This window comes from Indicator indicator, chromosome 9 (genome assembly GCF_027791375.1).
Source record: "Indicator indicator isolate 239-I01 chromosome 9, UM_Iind_1.1, whole genome shotgun sequence".
NCBI classification, from domain to species: Eukaryota; Metazoa; Chordata; class Aves; order Piciformes; family Indicatoridae; genus Indicator; species Indicator indicator.
This window is the reverse complement of record NC_072018.1, coordinates 19,629,120-19,651,750: the sequence shown is the minus strand read 5'-3', so window position 1 is coordinate 19,651,750 and position 22,631 is coordinate 19,629,120. Positions and strand designations below refer to the sequence as shown.

The 22,631-nt window shown below is 38.6% G+C and overlaps 1 protein-coding gene across 1 annotated transcript in view; it reads left to right on the top strand.

The window, feature by feature from the left end:
- CLIC5 (chloride intracellular channel 5) overlaps positions 1-18,832 on the top strand; it is a 72,849-nt gene extending 54,017 nt beyond the window's left edge. The window contains exons 5-6 of the mRNA XM_054383569.1: positions 16,279-16,460; positions 18,665-18,832. Coding sequence (XP_054239544.1) covers positions 16,279-16,460; positions 18,665-18,832 — 350 coding nt within the window. The remainder of the gene's footprint in view (positions 1-16,278; positions 16,461-18,664) is intronic.
- The last annotated feature ends 3,799 nt before the right edge of the window (positions 18,833-22,631 follow it).

Sequence of the window (22,631 nt, the reverse complement as noted above, 5' to 3'; positions counted from 1 at the left end):
TCAAAACACACATATAGAAAAATTAAAAGTTACTAAATCTGAAGTCGAATGGAGAACCCAGAGTGCTGTAAAATACTGCAGAAAAATACTTTTAGTTCACTTTATGTGGGAATGGGTGAATGCTGCATACCAAACAGGCTAAAGCACCAAATATCAGATTGTTTGAATTACACTCTCTTAACTTGGAGAGAGAGAGAGGAGGTGAGTTTATTAATGCATGGGATATCAGGATGGGAATTTGTAGCATCAGCCTATTCCTACCTGTGAGAACTGTGGGTTAGGTGTAATTACATATATACATATGTATTTTTTTCATAGCATACTGGTTTAGCAGAGATCATGCAGTCTGCATAACATGAGCTCTCACTACAGCATATGACTATTACACCTTTGCAGAAAAGTGACATGAAGTGGTTGGGATAATAAGGTTTATGCAGCCTGAGCTACTAGTTTTGAGAATTAATGCAAGCCTAATATGCATCAAAGTTAAACCCAAGCTGGTGTTCCTTCTAGAAGGATTTATAGCAAAACCACAAGGGTCATGAAACAATGTTAGATTTAAGTGATGCCATCACCAGACTATGCTGTTGCAATGTTTTCTCTCCTGAGAGGTGGTGCCACTGATAAGAGTTTGTCGCCTTTATGTAGCTAATTATTTTTTAGCCCTGATAGTGGAAAAGTTACTGAAGAAAACAAGATTTGTAATTTATCGGTTTAGTGAGTGTCTGAGTTTTTGTGTGTAAATTAAAACAATGATACAATGTCTGCTTGTTTCTAAGATTGTGATACCCTCTGCTGGCAAATATGTGAATATACAAAGCAAGCAGCTTTACAATCAGGGCTGAAACATCCCCTTAACAAAACAGTTTTCCTTCTATCAAGGTGGTTTCACTTACATAGGCAACATCATCAAAAGAGAAGTGTTTCATGGTGACCTACTCATTTTGACAAAGTTTTTATGGAAAAAAAAGATGTTTTTTCTGGATGAGTTAAAATTACTTTGAAGTAAAATGCTTTGACATTACAGAGAAAAATAGTCCTTTTTTTTTTTCTTTTCCTTCTGGATCCATGCAGTACTTTATTAGCCACACACCATTATGTTTTATGCCTGGCACAGAAGCAGGTGATAACCGTCTCTGTAAGTCTGCATGGCAATATGTTATTGATCATGATTCATTTACTTACCAGAGGTATTTGGCAGCTAGGCTGCCCTGATTTAATAGTTCCCTGAATTTCAGATTCTTTTATTCCATCTTTGTTTTTCTAACTTCTCTGTCTTATAGTATAAAAACGTTGAAAGGTTTGGAATGGGCTGGCGAGGGCTGTAAGCCCAGAAGCAAACATGCACATGCCATATCAAAGTCCCACCACTTTTAAGCTTCTTGAAAGGGAAGGAATTGATTCCAGATTGTCAGGATGTGGCAAGCTGTGTTTAAAGAAAGTGTGTGCATTTATTATTTCAAGTCAATTCAATTACAATGGGCTTGATTCCTTCCACCCCCCATGTCACTTGATAATTGTATAACAGGCCTCTCTGACAGAGTCATCTCCTCATTGGGAGATTAGATCAGCTCCTAGCTCCAGCAGCACAACTGGGTTATTCAGTTCTCTGGTCATTGCCACCAAGCTTCATGGCTTGTGCTTGGAATGACAAGTGCTTGTTCACACAGGAACAAGAGTCCTCAGGAGAGTGTAATGACTGTAGTACGCTAGACCCTTGCACAATGTTTTATGGCCAATTGCATAGCTTTTGGTTGCTTAGCAATTGTAAACAATATCTAGGAGATCTTGTCTGTGCACGGGAAAGTAAACCAAGACCTTGTAAGTTTACTTTGATTCTTTTGATTGATGCTGAGCAAGTCACTTAAGTGCTGCACAGTTACCAGGGTGGCAACAATTCATGTATTCATTGGAGGAGGATGAAAGTTAATTAATTGGAATGTTGTACGTATTTGGCATCCTGCTTATTATTTTTTCTTGTGGGACTGTATACTGCAAACCAAGGGGACAATCTATAGTAACTACACATTAACCATCTTGCCTAAATTTGTAAGTTTTTTGCCTCATAGAATGAGCCCTTTGATTTCATTTATGAGCTTAAAAAGTTGTTCCTGAATTAAGTTCTTAGGGGGCACCAGATCCAACGTGGGTGGGCGCATTCATTAGTGGTACGGAAGGATATTTCACTGTATGGCTCTTCAGAAGGCTCAGAGCTGGGAGACCACCAACATGACTTCATACAGAGGAATTTCCAGCCGCCTGACCAGAGGACTCCACTTGTCTGGTTTGGATTTACATCAAGAGGCCAAAAATAAAAGCGCGTTTAAATCATTAACTTGCATGTGATTAAATGCCATTCACCTCTTTCAGTAGCTGCATCACACTTTGTGGTTAGGTACATGAAGTGGGAAATGTCTCTCTTTGTGTGCTGTGTATGTACATCTACTGTACACACACACAGAGGGCTGGAATTAAAACTGCCCTACATCAGTTTTATGCCATGGAGTTACACAGGCTGAATGGTGTATTCTGAAGGGTCATCTGTCCTCCTTCCAGCCTGGCTTCTCACATCCAAAGGAGTCAGTTTATAACTATAAACGTGATGGAGCTTGTTCTTGGTCTTTGATCCTTCTGGCCTATTCTTTGCCTAAAGGCTTCACACTCTGCTCAGCAAAAGTTCCTGGCAAAGCTCCTCTTGGCTTTAACAGAGAAAATTTAAAAAGCTGTTTGAATGCCCCTGTAATTGATATGGAGTTTGCTATGGCAGGGGCAGAATAATAAAATCGTGGACTGGTTTGGGTTGGAAGGAACATCTAAAGGTCATCTAGTCCAAACCCTCAGTAGTGAGCAGACATCTTTTAGTAAATCTGGTTGCTCATAGTCCTGTCCAACCTGACCTTGAATGTTTCCAGAGATGAGGCTTTTGCCTGTGCCAGTGTTTCACGTTGGATCAGACTCTAATTCAGGACCAACATTAATGCTTTATGCTTTTTGCACAGATTTGCAAGCTGCTGTATAAACATAGAGGTATAAATATATAGGTGTATACATGTGTGATATCTGTATGTACATTTGCTATTCATTTTTCCTTCCTCCACCATAGTTTTAGAATTTCCCTTTTCCATTACAAAACCCCACACCTGTCTAAGGTCTGGCACAAGCCACAATTTGTCCTGTGCTGTGATGATATTAAGTTTTCTCTGTTATAAAACCAAGGAGGACTAGAAATAGCCTTTAAAATTGTTTTAGAGAAAAAGACTTGCTTTGTGATGGAATTTATCAGGATGACAGATCTTTAACTTTGACATTTTGAAACACAAAAAAGCCATTTCAGAACATTTTAAACACGTTTTTATGGCTCCCTCTGAGATGAATACTGTTGGGCTCATGGTAGCTAAAGTGCCTGGCAGCTTTACAAAACCAGCCCTAATAAAAAAAATACCCAGTCTTTAAAACATATGTAAAATAGCTTTTCTGCAACATTTGTGGCACATAAAGTACCAAATACATGCTGGTGAGTGTGATATAAAGCTTTTATTGCCATTCATTTGGGATGACCCATGTAACTCACTCATGATGTGTTAATAAAACTGTTCCCCAGTCTGTGTCTTTATAAAAACACACATACAAAGACCACTAAAACAGTGGTGATAGCTGTGTGTTAGCTTGTTAAGTAGTGCCACAAGTTGCATGTATCATCCATCCTAAATTGCTTTATCTGCCTTCTGCCCAGTAATCAAAGACTGATTCTAAAATGCTCAGAAACAGCAGTTTGCAAAATAAGTTAGCTTGAGAAATAATTTTTTGGAAGTAGTGTTCAAATTCTGGAGGCTGGCTGGAGGCCCAGAGCCATCAATATTCTGTCTGGTACCAGTGATAGCTTTAAGGACCAATATCCTTAGACCTGACAAAACTAAGAACTTATTTTATTATTTTTTTTTTCCATTAGAGGGACAAACTTTTCAGTTATCTAAACTGAAAACAAGTAATCATCTTAAACTTGGAAATAAATAAGTTTCTGAATATTCCTATAATTTTGTGATTTTCTTTCTTCCAAGACTTTGGTAATTAAGGTATGAAGATTTCCTGATGGACATGTGAAAAATACTATTTGAAAACAATATAAAACTAAACCTAAAACTCTGTGTATGTCCGGATGTGATCAGACTGCAAGCCCTCCAAGGCAGGGACTTAGAATTCCTGATTAACAGTCCCAGATGAAGCCATTCGGGGAACAGTAAATATTTACAATTATTTAAAAAAAAATATATTTTTTTAAAATATGAATTTATGTACAGAAAATTATGTAGAGAAAAAAATTTCTGACACATGTCTGCTGAAGCAGCTTTGAAGGCACAGTATACCATGGAGAGGGAGAGAAAAAATTAACAACAACAACAAAAAGTTAAAGAATATGTGAAACCCTAAAAAACATTTAACAATATATACTGAAGTCAATGAGATTAATGATATGGTCAAATTAAGGCATGTTCTCAAGCCTTTGCTGAGTCATGGCCTATATGCAGAGGCTAGGCTTAGGCTAAAATGCTTGCAATGGGAACAGTAGTTGGCAGATGCTCTTCTTTAAGAGGGAATTATTTCCCCTGTGTGTTTGAATATTCCTCCAAGTGCTGCTGGCTTTACTGGGATGCTTTGTTCTGTTTCCCAGGCGAGCTCCCATGCTCGCACACAGGAGCAGTAGCACAGCTGGAAACGGATTAGAGCAATCTGGCGCAGCAGTCCTGGGAGGAATTAAGTGCCTCGCTGCTGGAATGGGAGGCCTAGGTTACATTATTATTTAGAAATGAGTTTTCACGAATTGAGTTTTAACTTCATTGCTCTATGGTTTCTCATTGGTGGGTAACTCTCTTCGTTGTGATATGCTTAGTGCATCTTAAGTATATTCCTGGCTTAGATGAAGTCATAGCCTAACTCAGTAAAGTTGTCTAAATCTTACATAATCAAATATCCAGATTTAAGCACCTATCTGGTCTTATTGTCCTGAGAGGATTGTTACATTTAGCAATTGTAGGGCAAGCCGTCACACAATAGAGACCCCAGTGACTGGCTCCTGGAAGTCAGTTTGCAAAACTGCTGACAACTTCAAAGGGAGAAGAATTCGCCCAGAATCTGTTTTTCTCAAACCAGACTTTTTGTTTTATGCATGCAAATATTCTTCATAAAATAACAGGGATGAGAAGAACGAGACATAGATGAGAATCCATGTTGCTAATTTTCTTTATTAGACCAGATCCTAAATAGTTGACCTTTAGCTTGAAAACAGTGCTGGGAATAAGGTGACTAAATGGGAACTGGAGACATAATTCTTGTCCAAGTATCCTGACTCTTCTGATTGCAGGAAAAAAAAATCAGAATTTGACAGAGTTTGAGGCTAGAAGACCTTTGGGTTATTTACTATGCTCTCCTACAAATCACATCTCAGACAATTTTGCTCATTGAGCAGACTTCAGTATTTTACCCTTTAGCATAGAAGTTGTTTTCCAGCAGAGAAAAAAATAGGGGAAACTGAAGTGTCGTTGGTGCATGATGTTGCTGTAAGGGGGATATCTACTGGATGAGAGATGCCCAGCTGATGGCAATAGGTGTTCTATATTCTGCACTGCAGGGGATGGTCAGCCCTTGGTGATTCAGCTATTCATATATTTCTGGACATTAACCTGGTGTCAGAATGACACTGAACGCATGAGGAAGGCATCTACTCAGCAAGACTTCCTGCACCACTCCAAAGCACTGGTCCAGCCATTCCCATCTCTAAAAAAGAATGACCTCACAGCCATGGATAAGTTCCATAACACATCTGATTAATTTTGTATTGGGAGAAAAGATACAGTGATTTTTTTTCAAGCATTTTAGGTCTTGAAGCATGAGATATAATTGCAGTCATTTTCTTAATGCTTATTAGCACATTCCTTGTAATGTTAATGGTATTACAGTCAATCTACCTTGGTCCTTGTTCAATACCTAAAAGATAATATTGGGAATTTTAAAGTGCAATGCTCTGCCCATGCAACTGTATCCCCCTCCATCCCAGTTCCTCCTATTTCTGTCAAAATGGATGAAATCTTGCCTTTTTTTATTCTTATTGTTAACACCCCAAGAAATAAGTTCACCGCCCATCTCTCCTTGTTTGCTTCTTAAACAGTTCATTGTTTTGGCAACATGGAGACTGAAATTGTTTGACTTCCAACAATTAGATTTTTTCATGCCTTTGTCAGCAAGACTGAAGAGCTCTCTCACACTTCCCAGGTGTTATGTCCATGGGTGAGCAATCTGTGTATGTTGTCCTATCAGCCTTCTCTCTGATATGGTGAACAAAGAGCCTCTACAAACCTGACATTTGTGAGGCTTGTTTTCCAGTGCTTAAGCACTGTGTTCCTGGTCCTTTGACCCATTACTGGAGTTTATAGTACGTTTTTTAATCAGAGATACCAGAACTAGTAAAAATATTTTTGATATTTGTGGCAGCAATAGAGTTGCAACAGAGAGAATATGAGCTCCTTACTTGTGCTTGAAAATTTTTCATACATTCAGATATAATTATAATTATTTTTGCTTCTGCTTTTTTTTCAGAGAGGTTAAGTTGAGGCATAGTCATGATGATCCCTAAGTCATTTCATGGGGTTTGTAACAAAAAAAACCTCTCAAAAGCAGAGAAACAATGGGAAAGACTTAAGATATGAGTCATTTGTAAGTCTCATTTCCTTATATTCTTTTTGTATCTGAGTAACAATGTTTGTACACAAAGGGCAGAAAATACTGGAGACATTAAAATAAAACAATTTGAGACTGAGATTTGCTAAGTGAACTAAGGGATTTGGGAACTCAATAAGCCTTAAAATTTTATCCTCAGGTTCTGCTAGCTAGGCATTTCAGCGTTTCCCTCTCCTGTATCTTCATCGTTCCTGAAATTAAATAACATAGTTGAAGGTGGTGGAGTGTAATTTGGGTTATCATGGTGTAAACAAAAGCAAACTTTATTCCTCTACATGTCTGGGATTTAACGAAATTCATATTAAAGATGCAAGTACCAATAGCCTGTATAGGAGCAATCTTTGCTTAATAATTAGAACACAAGGGGTCCCCACAGCACTGTTGCAAAGGCCCAGATGCACTCTCAACCAGGTGCAAACTTTACTCAATGCAGAAATGTATATTTAGTTTTTCTTTGTTAGTCCCAGTTTGCTCTCTGGTAGTAAAACAAAACTTTGCACTATGAATAAACATAGAGCATTTTAAAAATCAAGATATCGGAGTGATAATCTCATGCTACAAATACACAGGTTTATAGTATGCAGGGTTTGATTGATATTTTTCTTTTTTCTTTTTGGTGTAACCCCCCCCCCCCGCCTTTCCCCCCCCCCCAGGTTTCTGATGCAAATCAGCTGCTGCTTGTGTGCAGCAGTTGGTTTAGGGACACCTGCACAAGGCTAGCATCACAGAGGTCAGGATTAGGCCCTTAGGGACATGCACTAAAATTGAAGCTTGTCACTTAAGTGCAGCTACAGACTTAAAATTTGTGAAATGCAAGTTAGATACTGGTCTTCCTGGGGCACTTGTAGGCCAGTAGTTTTACATTGACTTGCTTCCTGCCCTGGGGGTCTCTTGGACTCCTAAGAGACTTGGAAATGAAACCTTCTTTTAGTCTCATTTGAACACCTGGGTTTTATTCTTAAAAAACAGCATTTGAAGGTGCTCCAATTGCATTCTTCATGATGATGTTACAAGTATTACATTTATTTCTTGTCTCCACTGTAAAATTGAATAAGGGAAGGAAGAAATCTGAGTTTTCAGGGTAAAACTAGAAGCAAGTCAAAATTAATGTTCTAGATGCTTGAAAAATAGGTCTTTAATTTTCTTTTTAAAGACATTATTGACTCCCTTACTTAACTAGGCTTAATTTGAGAGTAGGATAGATGGTATCACAAAACCAGAGTGATGCCTGTTTCTGTTATATGTACGGTTTAAAGCCCTTGAAACACAAGTCCATGGCTGGTGTATTACTACTTTTACCAGTGTAAAAGTAGTAAAACTGTGGCTGAAGTGTGCTATTATCCTTATTTTGTATCTAGGAAATCAGAAGGCAGAGAATTTATAGAAATGTCATGTAGACAAGCTTGAGAAGAGACTCACCTAAATCCTACTAACCTCTTAACACTTGAATCATTGTGCTCCGGTCTTAGGAAAGGATACCTGGGGAATCAAGGTCTCAATGTCTTGGAGACTGAGAAATCCCTTCTGTGAAGTTTTGACAGGTTTGTCAAAGTATCACAAACTTTTGAGATGAAGCTTTAATTTGTCCACTTCACGTCATAAAAGATTTGTAGATGGGAAGTGGGGGGGGGAAAGGGAAGAGGAAGGAAATGGGATGATAAGGGAGGAATCATCTCACCTAAATTTATCTAAAAACATTATACATTAGTCATTCAATAATCCTGGCATCTTTTGTGATCAGGGAGAGGGACAAAAATCCATTGCTGAAGAGCAATTTACTTTATATTAAAATGTGGATCTAAAGCTGGACAAACTTCCTTTAGTGGTGCCTGTTTTTCACTGCTAGTTATAAAGGAGACTTGGATAACTAGGTTGGATTAATTACCTAACACTCAGAGGCTGAGGTTAGGTCAGGTGAATTTTACCGATAAGTAAATCAATAGATTTTTGATATGTCTGCTTTCCGAGTGTTACTTTGGGTATCCAACAGGTATATTTCTGCTCCATGTTCTTCTGAGCTGTGGGTGAAATGCTCCTGGAGTTTAGCACCTCAGTTTCTCTCACTGGATGTACGTAGAACATATCTGCCAACTTATGTGGAAAATACGTAACTATGGATGCCTGGTTTAGACCATGTCTGAGAGGCAGCTTATGACCAAAGTTGTGTGGCCATCTGCATGTGTACACCTGTCTTCTTGTGACTTATCCCACCCCTGGGGTGTGCTCACATCTACACTGAACAGGAATAAAATCCCTTTGCAAGACCCCAGCTCTGACTGATTTGAAGGACCTCTAAGAGAAACTTCTAACCAGGAAAGTAGGGTTGAGGAATAAGAGACACTAATCTGTTTTGCTTTTGTGTACACATTCTGTATATTTGTTGATTCATTAAGTGAATAGATGCAGACAGATCACAACATTTCAGCATGATTGTCTGGGCATTTACCTTTATTGTGGGAACATGCACAAGTCTCTACTCCAGTGAATATTGAATTATTTATCTAGAGTGGAACATCTTTAATAGGAGAGGTGACTCAACATAGAAACTCCCTTTTGGCCCAGAGTTAGGTATCCAAATGCCTTGAATTCACGGGAGTGTATAACCTCCATCCTTGTTCTCTGCATTTCAAATGGCTCTCAGAGACTGCCCACTCATTTTCCTTTTGATATAGACACTGCTTGGAGCTGGGGATTTTACAAGGCAGCAACATGCCTGGGAAGGATGTTGCAATACTCAAATTGGGAATGTACTTGCCCTTTGGGGAATAAGCCCTAATATATAAATAACTTTAAAAAACCCACACAACATCACTTTTGTGAACTGTGAAATTATACTCAAAGGGTAGGATTCATGTCACCTAACTTACCTTCCTGACAATTAGGTATTTAGTCTGAGGTAGTCCTTTAGGCTTCATCTGTAATTCAGGTGGTGAGAAGGGCATGTGTGGAGTGAGTCACAGCGGTTTAAATCAGGTGTTTCAGGCAGTGGGAAGGGATTGGCCACCGGAGATAATAGAGGGGACCTACATACCCAGCTTAGCCGAGATATTTGGCTCTTAAATGGCTAAACATAAAAAATCAAGGCAGCACTCAAATCTCAAGGGAATTGAAATCACAAGGGGGAAGATAAACTATTCAATATGTAATACAGTGGCACACATATTGCAGTCACAGCTCCTCCATGTGAGAAGGATTAATCTCTACAGATTAAAGTTACAATACTCTGTTGAGCCTGCCTGAAAAAAAATAAACAGGATGAAGAAAAAAAGAGAGTGAAAATATGAATCCTTGGTCTTTAATCAGGCTGTCAGACTAGTAGAATGATATTATTTTCTTACCTTAAATTGCTATTTCTTAGCTGGTTTCCCTCATCTACCAGAAAACAGTATTGGGTCTCATATAATATCAAACTGTGAATCTGGAAGTGATCAGGAAAGGTGGTTTGTTTTTTTAAAGGAAAAATAAATCTCAGATTGTTTGTGTGAGACACTGAATATTTATGTACTGTTCCCCCTTTTCCCTCATTGCATATTTCACCAAGTTCATTTGCGTGTGTTACGGGATAAATCTTACCACAGGGCAGTGGAAGAAAGCAGTAAAAAGAAAAAGCATCAATCAGTGACCCAGGGTAGCAGCAGGAATTGTTCGTTTTTTGTGCATGGCTCATTGTTTGTTGAGCTTACTTGGGCTTGACAATTAAGAAAGTAGAAGTTCTTACAAGATCAGTCTCAGGTGGTTTCAGGTGATGGCTACAACAGCCATTATGTTGCTGGGCCTCGATAACTTTGAAGCCTTGTTGTCACCGTGCTTTCAGTGGTACTCACTTATGAAGAGAGCCACATACATTTCACTTCAGCTTCGAGAAAATATTTTGTGACAAAACTTTTATATGACAAAAATGTCATGGGTGGTGTGAGTAACCTGAATTATTGGCAAATGTGGATTGAATTTGGTGAATGATGACTTGTTTTGGGAAGTAAAAGTATTTTTTCCTAAACTTATTGAAACAAAAGGGTTTTTAATTTGGAAAATTCATGTTAATTTTGAAGATCGCCAGCGCTTTAAAAGTGATGTGAAAAATATTTGAGTATCTAGGCACAACTTAACCAACATCTCAAAGCACAGCTTTCTTTGGTTTTCGTGTTTGTTTGGAGACCTTATGCTGTTTGTTTTTATGTTTGTTTGGAGATCTTATGCTATTTTGCTTTAAGCTGGTTTGGATAATTGAACTAACTTTGCTCTTTTTTAACATAAATAGAATAATTCAATTTGTCCAAAGAATAAATTGTTCTTCTTGCACTTACTCTGCCCTCTGTGCTTTGTATCTCTTTACATAATATCTACCAAGTAAAATCCTCATCCAGCAAATCCTCAGACACACGAAATAGGAGTCATCATGCCTAGTTCTAGTTGATTTAAATTTAGGTATCCAGTCTGCCTATTAGAATGAGAGGGAGAGAGAGTCTCCTCTGGTGGTGGTAATTCAGCTTTTCCTAGCCTACTATTTTAGGATGGAATTATTTGCTTTCCAGTGGCTCTTTCAAGCCACGGAGATTGGTGTTTATGTGTTTTGTCTGTTTTGCTATTTCTCCTTGTCCCTGCATTAAACAAGGAAGGAAATATTTGGAGTTCAAGAAAGGGGAAGAAGAGTCCTTGTCTGACCTCTGCAAGTGCTGTGGGTGTGAGCAGACTGAATTAGTTTTACTTTTTCCAAACCATTTTTCTTTTACTACTTTCTAGTTGCTTTCCATTTTGCTTCAGCCTTATTTGACCCACAGAAAATAGAGATGGAAATGACAGATGACACTAGAAGTTTTATGGTCAGTATTACTTCAGAGGTCAGATTAACTGATTATAACAGTTCCTTTTGGCTTTAAAAGCTGCTGGAGAAATCCTAATCCCACTGAAGCAAAACTTTCATGGGTTTCAATATGGCCAAAATTTCACCCTGAATACCTGGTAATGAATCTTTGTCATCTGGCCCTCCTCTTGACTTGCAGAACTGCTCCATGCATTACATTTTCCAGTTTTTTGTTCAGTTGTGGTATAAGTACTTCAAGACGCAAGGATTTCTCTTTGTGCCCTGGAAATAGTTGCACAGACTAATAGTTTAAGGAAGTTTTTGCTTGAAGAGCTGAGTAACAGAGCCAAAGTCTGGTTTTGGTTGAGCTGGAGTAAATACGGAATAGCTTGTTGACAATGTGGGGTTACTCCTCTTTTATGTCAGTGTAACCGAGAGCACAGTTTTGCCAATTATTAACTTTAGTTACACTATTTGTATTTCTGTGCATGTCAGGATTTGTTAATCTTATTGTTCAGCATCAAGTAACCTTTTGCTGAAAACAGAGCGTCATTGTGAATTAGGTATCATCAGCTAAATTGAACCCCACCCTCTGCCTTTGACAGATGGTAATTCATTCATTAAGTGTTCTGTGGTTGCTTTGAGGTAGGAAAGTGCTATTTTTCTGGCTTCTAACTCGAGTATTAAGCAAAGTTGTATAAAAGCATAGTTTTGAAGGGAGAAGGAAAATCACAAAGGGCTTGTCAGTTGTTTTTTTTTTTTTAATATTGTTTTTTACTATTGGTGGGATGACATGACTGTGTTTGCTCTGAGTTGTCTTTGGCTACATTAGTAGCCCAGAGCAGCCTAGCGAAGGATGAGAGAGATGATTTCACCATGAATTTTGTATATACACTGGTAGAACTTCATGGAATTTGAAGTTATATTAAATACATCACTGTGGAGGCAACACAGTGATGGTGCTTTTGTATTTGTTGATTTCACTGTCCAGAGAAATGGTTGTCAGGAGTTCAGATGTAGTTGTTGCATGGGTAAACATGATGACAGGGCTCTTCTCACAGTGCTGGTCACATATGGAAAGTCTGCAGGGTGGGGAAGTAATTAGAGGTACAAATTTCAGAAACATCAGAGAGCCACATTCTTAGGCATAGTTCCACTTGGTGTTGCAATAGTGAATCCTTCATCCTGACATTATCAAGACAATGCAAGGCTGAGATTAGGCACTTCAGGAAAAGTTCTCCACACAGTTCATTTAAGGGTAATCTAATGCAAGCGTAGAAGAGAAGACTCCATTGACTATGGAGGAAGCTCAGGGTGTTTAATTCAAACCTGCTTATTTAATTTACTTCAGGGAAGATCAATCCCACCCATTGACTTGCAGTGGAGCCTCAGCTGTTATCAGCAAAATTGAATTAAATCACAGTAATTCAGTTCCATTGTCTTTGAATTTTTTTTTTTTTTAAATTTAGTGATGTTTCCAAGAGGATAAATTGCAGAGGGAATAAGCTGCTTAGCCACTTCTGAAATTCATCGTGGGTAGTGCATTGACAAATGGGGAATTAGTCACTTTTTAGTTAGTCACATCTTTTCAAATGTCTTTCTGCAGTCTAGTGCTGCAACTAGTATTCACAAGACTACTGCCTTGGGGAATGCCTGCTGTCCCCTGTGTTCTCAGTGGAGACAATGTGTAGAGTCATTCAGATTTTCACAAACTAGCTGTAGTGTGGGAAGTTTAGAATGAAATCTTTCTCTTCTGAGTTTGCTCAGTAATATGAACCCATAAATATGTACTCCACAAAGTTTTTGTAAGAAGAAAAAAAAATCACCTGCTTTTGACATTTCTCTCTTCTGGGGGGCTGATTGGTGAATTCAAACAGAAGGTTAGTTCTCCCACCTACAGCAGCATTAGTCACTTGGCTCTCTCTGAGATGTGTCTCCTAGAAACCTCTTGCTTCAATGTTTTTGAGATTCTTTTATGCACCCTCCTGATTTGAGTGGGGATTCATTCTCAAGGACTACAGATCATATAAAGAAATCTGAATGTGTCAGGGAACCTAGACAATAGGACTTTAAACATGGGTATTTGCACATGAATTTCAAAAAAAGCCTTGAAAACAATTGACAGGCTTTAAAAATCTGATCCTCTAAACTCTAAATCTAATCCTATAAACTAATAGCAATTTTTGGTTCTTACTTCTCTTAGCTTTTCAGAATTGTCACTATTCAGATGGGAGAAAGAGAGTTCTCCCTTGTTCACTACTCTTCTATTTTTATAACTCTTCAGAGAGATTTACTAGTGTCAGGTAACTTTTGATTAATTAAATGGGATCACTGGTGTCAGTAATGGTCCAGGTCTTGACTATAAGGATATAGGATGGTCTTGACCATGTGGTAATTTCACTATGAGATGCTAGGATCCCATGTGTTCCAGAAGAGCCTGTGAATTAGGTCACAGATGTCTTGAACTCTGAACATACGCTTTGTTTCTGGCCTAAGGCTGCGGTATGCATGGGCCAAGTATGAATTCAGATAGATGTTTTTCCCACTGTCACAAATAGGCTTCACTCCAGACATTGTTTTTGAGACAGCCATGACGCGCTTTGATATATCAGTAGGAGCAAAACCAACCCCAATCCTAATAAGTTCCAGAAAAGTTACATAAACACATCTCACCTGCCACTCTTGTCTTCATGCACGCACCTAACTGACCCCATGGGCTAGCATGAAGCATCTGATGTAGTACTGATACCAGAGATACTGTACAGATGACTCAGATGACTGACAGTCCTGCTGGGTGACAGAGACACTGGAAAATGCTCAGTGTTAAGCCAGCTCTCTAAAACGTGGATGAGCAAAACTGAATTAAATCACAGTAATTCAATTACACTATCTCTAAATTAATTCATTGTAAGAGGACATAGTCCAAGGCTGACCAAGAGGAGGAGAACTATCTCTTCAACAGGTGTTATGGGTCAAACCAGCAAGAGATTGCTAAATCTTGTGAGTGTTGCCACATGGGGGGATATTACAGGCTGTGGCAGTTATTGCCCTTCAGTAGAAGTTGTGCGGTGGAGCTGCAGCTGCAGACAATTAAAGACACCACTGCCGGCATCTGATGGCAGAATGTCAGTGTCAAAATTCAATTTGAATTGATTGAATAAGGGATGGCAACACTTTTGTTTTATGGATGGCAGCACTTCAGTCACTTTAGATGCTCTGCTTTCAGAAATAAAATTATTTCCCTCCCTGCTATGCTTGTTGGGGTGTTTTCAGTTGGATCACAGTCATTTCTCCAGTCAATCAATTAAGCCAGGATTTACCACTGGGGCTAAGAGTCAGCCACGAAAGAGCTGGTATGATTCCCTGGTGCTTTGCCAAGAAGCTTCAGTGGGAGCAAGACATCAGGCAGCTTAATCTGACTTCCACCACTGGCACAAGGCTTAATAGATGTCAGGGCAGCAGAGAAATCATGTTCTGTGATGTTTAGCTGTGGCTTTCTCAATGGCCCTGTACATGCTGCCTTTCTCGCTGTGCCAAAAACACAGGGGTGGCTGACAGCAGAGCCAGCAGAACTACCTGTGCCAGCAAGCTGCTCTACACAGGGTGATTGCTGCAGCCTTTTGAAGCTTACACTATGCTCCATAAATATACTTATCTCCATAGCCCTTCTAGTGCTACACCACCTGAGTAACTTGAAGCATTGAGTAGTCTCTCCTAAGGTAAATGGCAGTAAGTAACTCAGAGATAAAAGATTCTATGCCTCAGATGCTGACTCCAGGCCAGATCTGCAGCAGGTATAAATCACTGCAGGTAATTTTCACCAGCTGAAATTCTGGCCCTAAGCCCACAAGTCATGTTGTTATTTTTTCACATTGTAAATTCTTGCTGTTTCCTATTTATATTGCTTTAGCACTTTGGGGCACTTGTCAGGGGCTAGGATCCCATTGTGCTTGTAACCCTTCGAACAGTGATGCAAAAGATCCTTCTTACCCCAGGGTGTTTGCAGTTTAAATAACATGTGAACCTACACACAGTCGTGCAGCTTTCTCTAAGTGCATTATTGCAATCAAATTTTTCCCTTATACTGCCAGTAATGAACACAAATTCTATGCCTGGCTTGGTATTTTAAGTAAAAAATTTGCACTCTGCTGTATGTTATGTCTAAGTGGCATTTGAAGACTGGAATTTGTTGTAACCAGCAGCAGTGTGGGACATGGTCTTTAGTAATTCTAATGAGAATTCAAAAATCTCCTTTCGCTTATGACATATCAGAAGGAGAATTTGCACCTTAATTGAACCTGAAGTGAGGGAAATATCTATTTTATGTAGCATTTTATTTAACTGTCATCATATTGCCTTTATTCCTGTTGTAGGGTATCTTCCAGCTCCATAGAGCTCTGGTTATCATCTTTGGAATTAGTGCTATTGCCTTTAATTACCCTGGAAGGTTTTTAAAATAGTAAAACTACAACTTCTTAGAGCTGAAGTAAAGCTAGAAAATTCTGCTTCATTACAGTCCTTTCTGGCTGCTAAGGAAAATAAAGTACTAGTATGCAAGGCTCCAGTTCACTGGCCTTTACTGGGTCACCTTGTCATCAGATTGTGTGGACATTGGAGCACAAATTAGCAACAAAGAAATCATTCTTGTCTCTTTTTTCCTAGCTACTACCATAGCCATTGACAATGAGTGCTTCTAAAAAGCTCTTACTATACCCTAATCCCTTATTCATTGCTTTTTGGAAAAGCCCTTGAAAGAGGCTTGGTGAAGGCTCTGAAGAAGCTGGATGACTACCTGAGAACCCCTCTGCCAGAGGAAATTGATGCAAACAGCACTGAAGAGGAGAAAGTGTCTAAACGCAAGTTTCTGGATGGAGATGACCTGACTCTTGCTGACTGCAACCTTCTGCCCAAACTCCATGTTGTCAAGGTAAAACATGCATTGCTGTGGTCAAAGAAGCATGTCAAAGGATGCTCTGCTCCAAGAACCATGAGCTAAAGCCATCATGTATTTCAGCAGAGGCATCTCAAGTTCTGGAATAGCACACTTTTGTTCCTCAGCAACTTTAGTACATGGGGAAATTGTCCCATCACTAATTAATGGCAAAGACAATATTAAAATCTAGCATCCCATCTCTTTATTTTCATCCTCTGCAAGTAACTGCATAGTTCCTATTAATTAACTCCCATTTTACTTGAGAGATGCCAAAATTTTAGTCACTTCCCACCCATTCGTAACTTAAGAGCAGCAATCCATCTGGTACTTCACACAGAAAAGTTAAAAATCAGTCACTGCTGCAGTCCAAGATTTAAGATGTTCAGTAGTCACTGGTATACTACAAATGGTGTATATCATACTGACTTCTAAAGATTAAAGATTACATTTATTTAATTTAGCATATTACATGTTTCTTTAGAATAAAGCAAGTACCTGGCAGACCTTGGCAAGCAAAGAAGTTAGGAATTAAAGCCAAGTCATGCATCTAATTTGGCTCTATGAGCCAAAACATAAACTGAGCCTGGGAGCTGATTGCACGTATAAAAAAAAAAAAAAAAAAAAAAAAAAAAAGTGCATGAGTTACCAGATAAGAAATTTGATAATATCCTTAAAAGTTTAGCTCTTTTCTGATTCATGTTTAATTGTAATGTTAGAGTCAGACCTCTGTAGTAAACGTGTGGCCTCTTACTGGTTCCTCTCTCCCTGGGATGAAATTAAAGATGTCAAAAGAGAATTAAAAGCTTTCTCAGACAAGAGTAGCCATGGAATATTGCCTATAGAACATTTTACAGAAGGAAGAAAACAGGTAAATTATTAAGACATTTTCGTTTGATGGAAGATGTGTTCTGGAAATTGTGAAAATCTTGACTTAAGTTGCCCAGCAGATCAGCAGATTTTATCTTCTCCATGTGTGTGAAGCATCACTGAAGGCAAGAATGCTTAATTAGATGCAGTTTAGGACAGGATTTGGACTTGTACAAATACCAAGTGGATCCTAGTAATAAAACCAAATCATAGTCATTTGTGAGAACATGACTGTCCTAAGAAATCTGAGATGGAAAACAGCTCTGCCGTGTGCTTTAAAAATAAAGGGGAACTCTGTGGCACATATGTATGCAATTTGTGCCCAGGAACAATTTTATACTGTCAGAAAAATTAGAGATTGGAAGCACTTATTAAATCAGCTAATCCATCCTTTCCTATCAGCTAGTTCATTCTGTCACCACAGGATTATTCTATATGGTATGTTCTTACAGGAAAACTGAAATGTCCCAATCCAACCAGCTACTTAACCAACCAACTAGCTTTGAGCACAGATTAGTCCCATTGGCTTCAATGGGATTATACAGGTGCTTAAAATTAAGTACACACTTAACAATTTTCCTGAAGAAGTGCCCGAGTGTTTTTAGGAATCAAAAATTTCCTTTGATAGACAATTTCCTAGTCTAATAAGTCTTGAAATAACCATTTCTCCCCCAGTTTTTCCTAATACTCCTGCTTCTAATGTCTGCTAAATCATCTTGGTTTCTCAGTCATGGTCCCCATACCACCCCGAATTTTTCCTTTGCCTAAACACGGATGCAGCCCTGCAACAGCTGTAAATGGTTATATCCTCTGACACCATTGGCCAGGGAAAATATATTACATGAATAAAAATACAATATATATAAAATATCATATAATGTTAAATATAAATGTAATACATAATATAAAAACATGTTATATGTCACTGTAACTGATGCCTCTCCCTTAAACCTATCTTGCTTTTTATGAATTGGCTGATCAGCTCTTTCTTATATGCTTTCTCAGCTTTAAGTGATGTATATAAGACTTGTAAAACCCCTCAAAAACCATTATGGTAAATTTAATCAAATTCAATTACTATAAAAGTTGTAATTTGGTGATATTAGCCAGGTCATTGATTTAGAGTGTACTCAGACCAGGTAGCATCCTTGCAAGATATGGGAGAACCAATAATCACTTTTCAGGCTTTTCTAGTCAAAACTCCTGGGTTTCCATACATTTCTCTTTGCTATTAATTGTGTGACAAGCAAGAGTAAGAAGCTCTCTAAAATGGAATCTGGAGATATATCACCAGCAAGAAGCTTTTAACCCCTGTTTTATCTTTGATTTAGATTGTTGCAAAGAAATACCGCAACTTTGAGTTCCCAGCAGAGATGGCAGGGCTGTGGAGGTACCTGAAGAATGCCTATGGCAGGGATGAATTCACCAACACCTGTGCAGCAGACAAAGAAATTGAGCAAGCCTACGCGGACGTGGCCAAGCGTCTCAGCAAGTCCTAACTGACCTCAGCAGTGGCTCAATATCCCCTTTTACAGACTCTTTTCCTTGTTGCCTTAAGATATACTTCAAAATTATGCTTATCTGGTTGGCATCCTTATGACTTTGCCTGCACAAGTCTATCAGTCAGGGACAAATCTGCTTCTCCTTGGACAACAGTAAAGGCAGCTCTAGTGTGGGGGGGGTGGAAACCATTTGAAATCCGAACCTAAGATCTGTCTCAACTAGTATTATTCAGAATCAGTATTAGAAATGAGTCTCTCTACTGGTTTCTTATTTCCTGTTGGGGCTATCTCACCACCTGTATTTTTTTTGAGTTTAAAAAATAGAAAAATTAGCTTAAATTTCAAGTAAGAGAGCTGGGAACACATAGGCCTAGTTCTTTTGTAGGTTTTTTTAAGGACACTTTTTTCCCCAGTACTATTGAGATCCTTGAGGCAGGAGGAAAATATGAGAGAAGGGAAGAAAAGGAGTTTGACCCTAAAAGGAGAGATGCTCTTAGCAGTTATATTTAAAAGACTCTCTGAATGCATATGCTGTCTTAGCAGGCCCCAAGTTTATAGGGCATTTATTTTTAGCTTGGCACAAGAGAGAGAAGCCTTAGTGAATATGTCAGACTTGCAGATGCTACTTTGCATAAAATTTGCATGATGCTGTTGAATCTAAATGTTTAAAGTGAAAGAGAATGAATGAGCAATTGAGCAGGCAGCACTTGGAAGAGCAAGGCTAGTGCCAAAATGCCCAGTGGATCTGCTGGTTGGTAATGACATAGTGACGTAGCAATAATGGGGCAGCATATTGACTCCAGCAAGCAGAGGGACTTGGCACAACTAATCAAACCATGCAGGATATTGTCATCTTGACTGTGTGGTTGCCAGTTCCTTTATAATTGCTGTCTTGGAAAACTTGGCTAGGCAGAAGAAGGCTGTCACTGCACACGAATTCTGGGCAGGGGCAACTGTTTTCCTAGTGTTGGGCTTTAGATGGGTCACTTTCAATCACTAATCATCTCACCCCAGGAGAAGTATGCTCTAAGAGCATCAAAAAGGGCAGGCTAAAACAGAGAGAGACACATTTCCAGCCAGAAATTCAGTAAGTACGCTAGCAGAATTCCATGCATGAAGCCTTAGTCCCACTCCTCCAAGGTTTTCTGATCTTGGTTATACAACTCTGAGTTAGGATTGTTTGCTAAAACTGATTATTTTGTTGATCTGTAGTGTCTGCCTGGCACAATCTGGTTTATGCTAGTGATTATTTGCACTCCACTTTAGCAAATTCAGAATGACAGCTCTTTTGCTTGAAACTCATGCTCCCTTAGACGTGCAAAGGTGCACATGGCTCTCAGTTTTCAGTTTGGGGGGATTTATCATCATTTTCAAAGATAAAACTGAGCTATAACCCAATGTTGCTCCTCTCTTGATCAGAGCTACAGAGAACTGTACTGATTTTAGAGGGAACCTCAAGCTGGTGAGCTGTGACTGAGGGGAATTTTGCAGCAGACTTCTTTTCAGCCTGAGAGCTGCAGGGCTGGAGGCAGCACTGAAAACCAGCCTCTGCCTTGTGATGCTGATGACAATCTGAAGCTATCCTGTTGCTTTGGTGGAATCTTTTCACACTAATCCAGCTGGGAGCAGAATGCTACTTGTTGACTGTGAAGATAGTTTATGCCTGACTATTGTTTCCCATGCAATGGTCAATTTGTTCTGAACTTTCAAAACTTTGGAAGACAATCCATGAGCTCCCAAATCTTCTTCTAGAGTTTTAGTTATTTTAACAGTGGCTAGACTGGAGGGCAAAGGTTCACACTCTTTAAAAATATTGCTGAGAAATCAACTGGCTCAGAGAACAGTAATAGCAGCCAGAAAAATCTAATGAGATTAGAAGTGTCTGCACAAGCACATGTGGCTTGTTAAAAACATTTCTTCATGAGACTGGTATTGTTTGTGATTTTTTAAATTTTGTTTTTTGTTGTTGTTAAAAATACATCATTTATTTATTTATTTATTTAGATTGACTCAGTCCTTTCCATCTGTTTTTCTGGTTTTGTTTTCACTCTGCATTCTGGTCAAGATGGCTCTGTCTATTTAGAAAAATATTAGGAATGCTCTGCAAATTAGTATCTTAGTGAGAAGTCTCCCATCTCATTAATGGTCACTGGGATTTTTTTTACATTCAATATGATTTGGCTGGGAGCATGCTGGTCAACAGAATATTTTTTTTTTTTTTTCTCACTTTTTCCAAGTCTGTTCTTCAGTTAGTTGCTTTGCTTAATCACAGTGGCATTGAATCTTTGAGTAAAGATGCAGCAGATGCAGATTCTTGCTCTGTGTTGTTATATTTAGCTCCTTAAAGAAGATTGTCCAAACATGCAGCAGATATCAGGCAGGTTAAGGGAGCCAGTTCACTCGACTTCCATCTCTGAATCTTTACCAGTTTGCTGGATCCTATGGTTCTGAAATGTCCCAATATGCCTTTCTTTGATTTTGCTAGAAGAGGACCAAATCAAAAGCAGTTAATTTCAGTGACCTCAACCTGCATTTCTTTTTAAAAAGATTCATGTTTTTAAATGATTTGGCTTAAAATGAAAATGATGTGTTAACGAGCTTTTTCTAAGATGATTTGCATGCTCTTAAAACATTTTAAGGTTTTCATCATAAAATCTGAAAATCACCAAGATATCTTCTTTCTAATTAATGCTATAAAATTTTAAAAATATCTTAATTTTTTAACAATACCCCAAAAATCTAGGGAAAATATTTTGATATATATGAGAAAGAATAAGAGGAAAGTGAAACAATTTTCAGCTACTGTGCCTGATTTGCCTGCATTCAAGTCTCACTCTGCATTCTAACTTTGCATTTCACTCATAACTTTTTTTTCAGTCTGATCCAAGATTATGGACAGGTTCAGGCATTCCCTGACCTTTATTTGGTTTTGAAATCCAAGCTCATGTTTTCAGATCTATTACTTTTATTCACCTTTGTGCTTTTTGGCTTTAGCCATGGTAAGAAGCAGGAAATACTGGAAATCCTACATAGAAAACTGTTTTGCTAAGATTTTGAGCTCAGTTCTCAAGACTCAGAATCCATCACCAGACTCCTTTATGCAGGGTATTTTTGGTGACCTTCCATTGTATCTAGAATTATAAGTAATAAATATTAATCATACAGGATTGTATATCTACATTGGCAAGGCAGCGTTTCTGAGAAGAATCTAAGTGACGAGACAGACATTGCAGATTTACAATAACTTTGTTCATAAATTTTTTGCAAGATGTAAAGACAGACATAATGCAGAGGGGGAAGAAGCCAGCAATGTGGATTTAATCATCTACATTTCATAAATGCAGACCAAATGTCTGTAAAGATGTCCATTTCATCCAAACATTTCTTAGATATTTATTTCAAAGCTCACTGTTCAGTCAATCCAACACTCCATTCATATTGGAACGAATATTGATTTTTCTTCTAATAGTTGTGGTATGGGAGTGCTAGAGGATCCTTTATATTAGTTACTCTTACTATGTTAGTCTGAATTGCCAAGAGGTCATCTTGGACTGCGGTAAGACTAAGGAAGAATCTTTTTCAAGGCTGTTTAGAAGAGAGCCCTGAGAAACACTTTTTTTTTTTCCCAACAGAAAAATCATGTAATGATATTGTTTTATCAGGACTTATGTGGAATATAGAGCTCCAGCTATCAGCTCTTCTCCTGTGCTCAGCTGAAAAGCCACCACCAGGGAGGAATGACAGTCTATATCACAAGGAAGCTAGACATCTTTGTTTCCTACAAGAAGGATCAGCT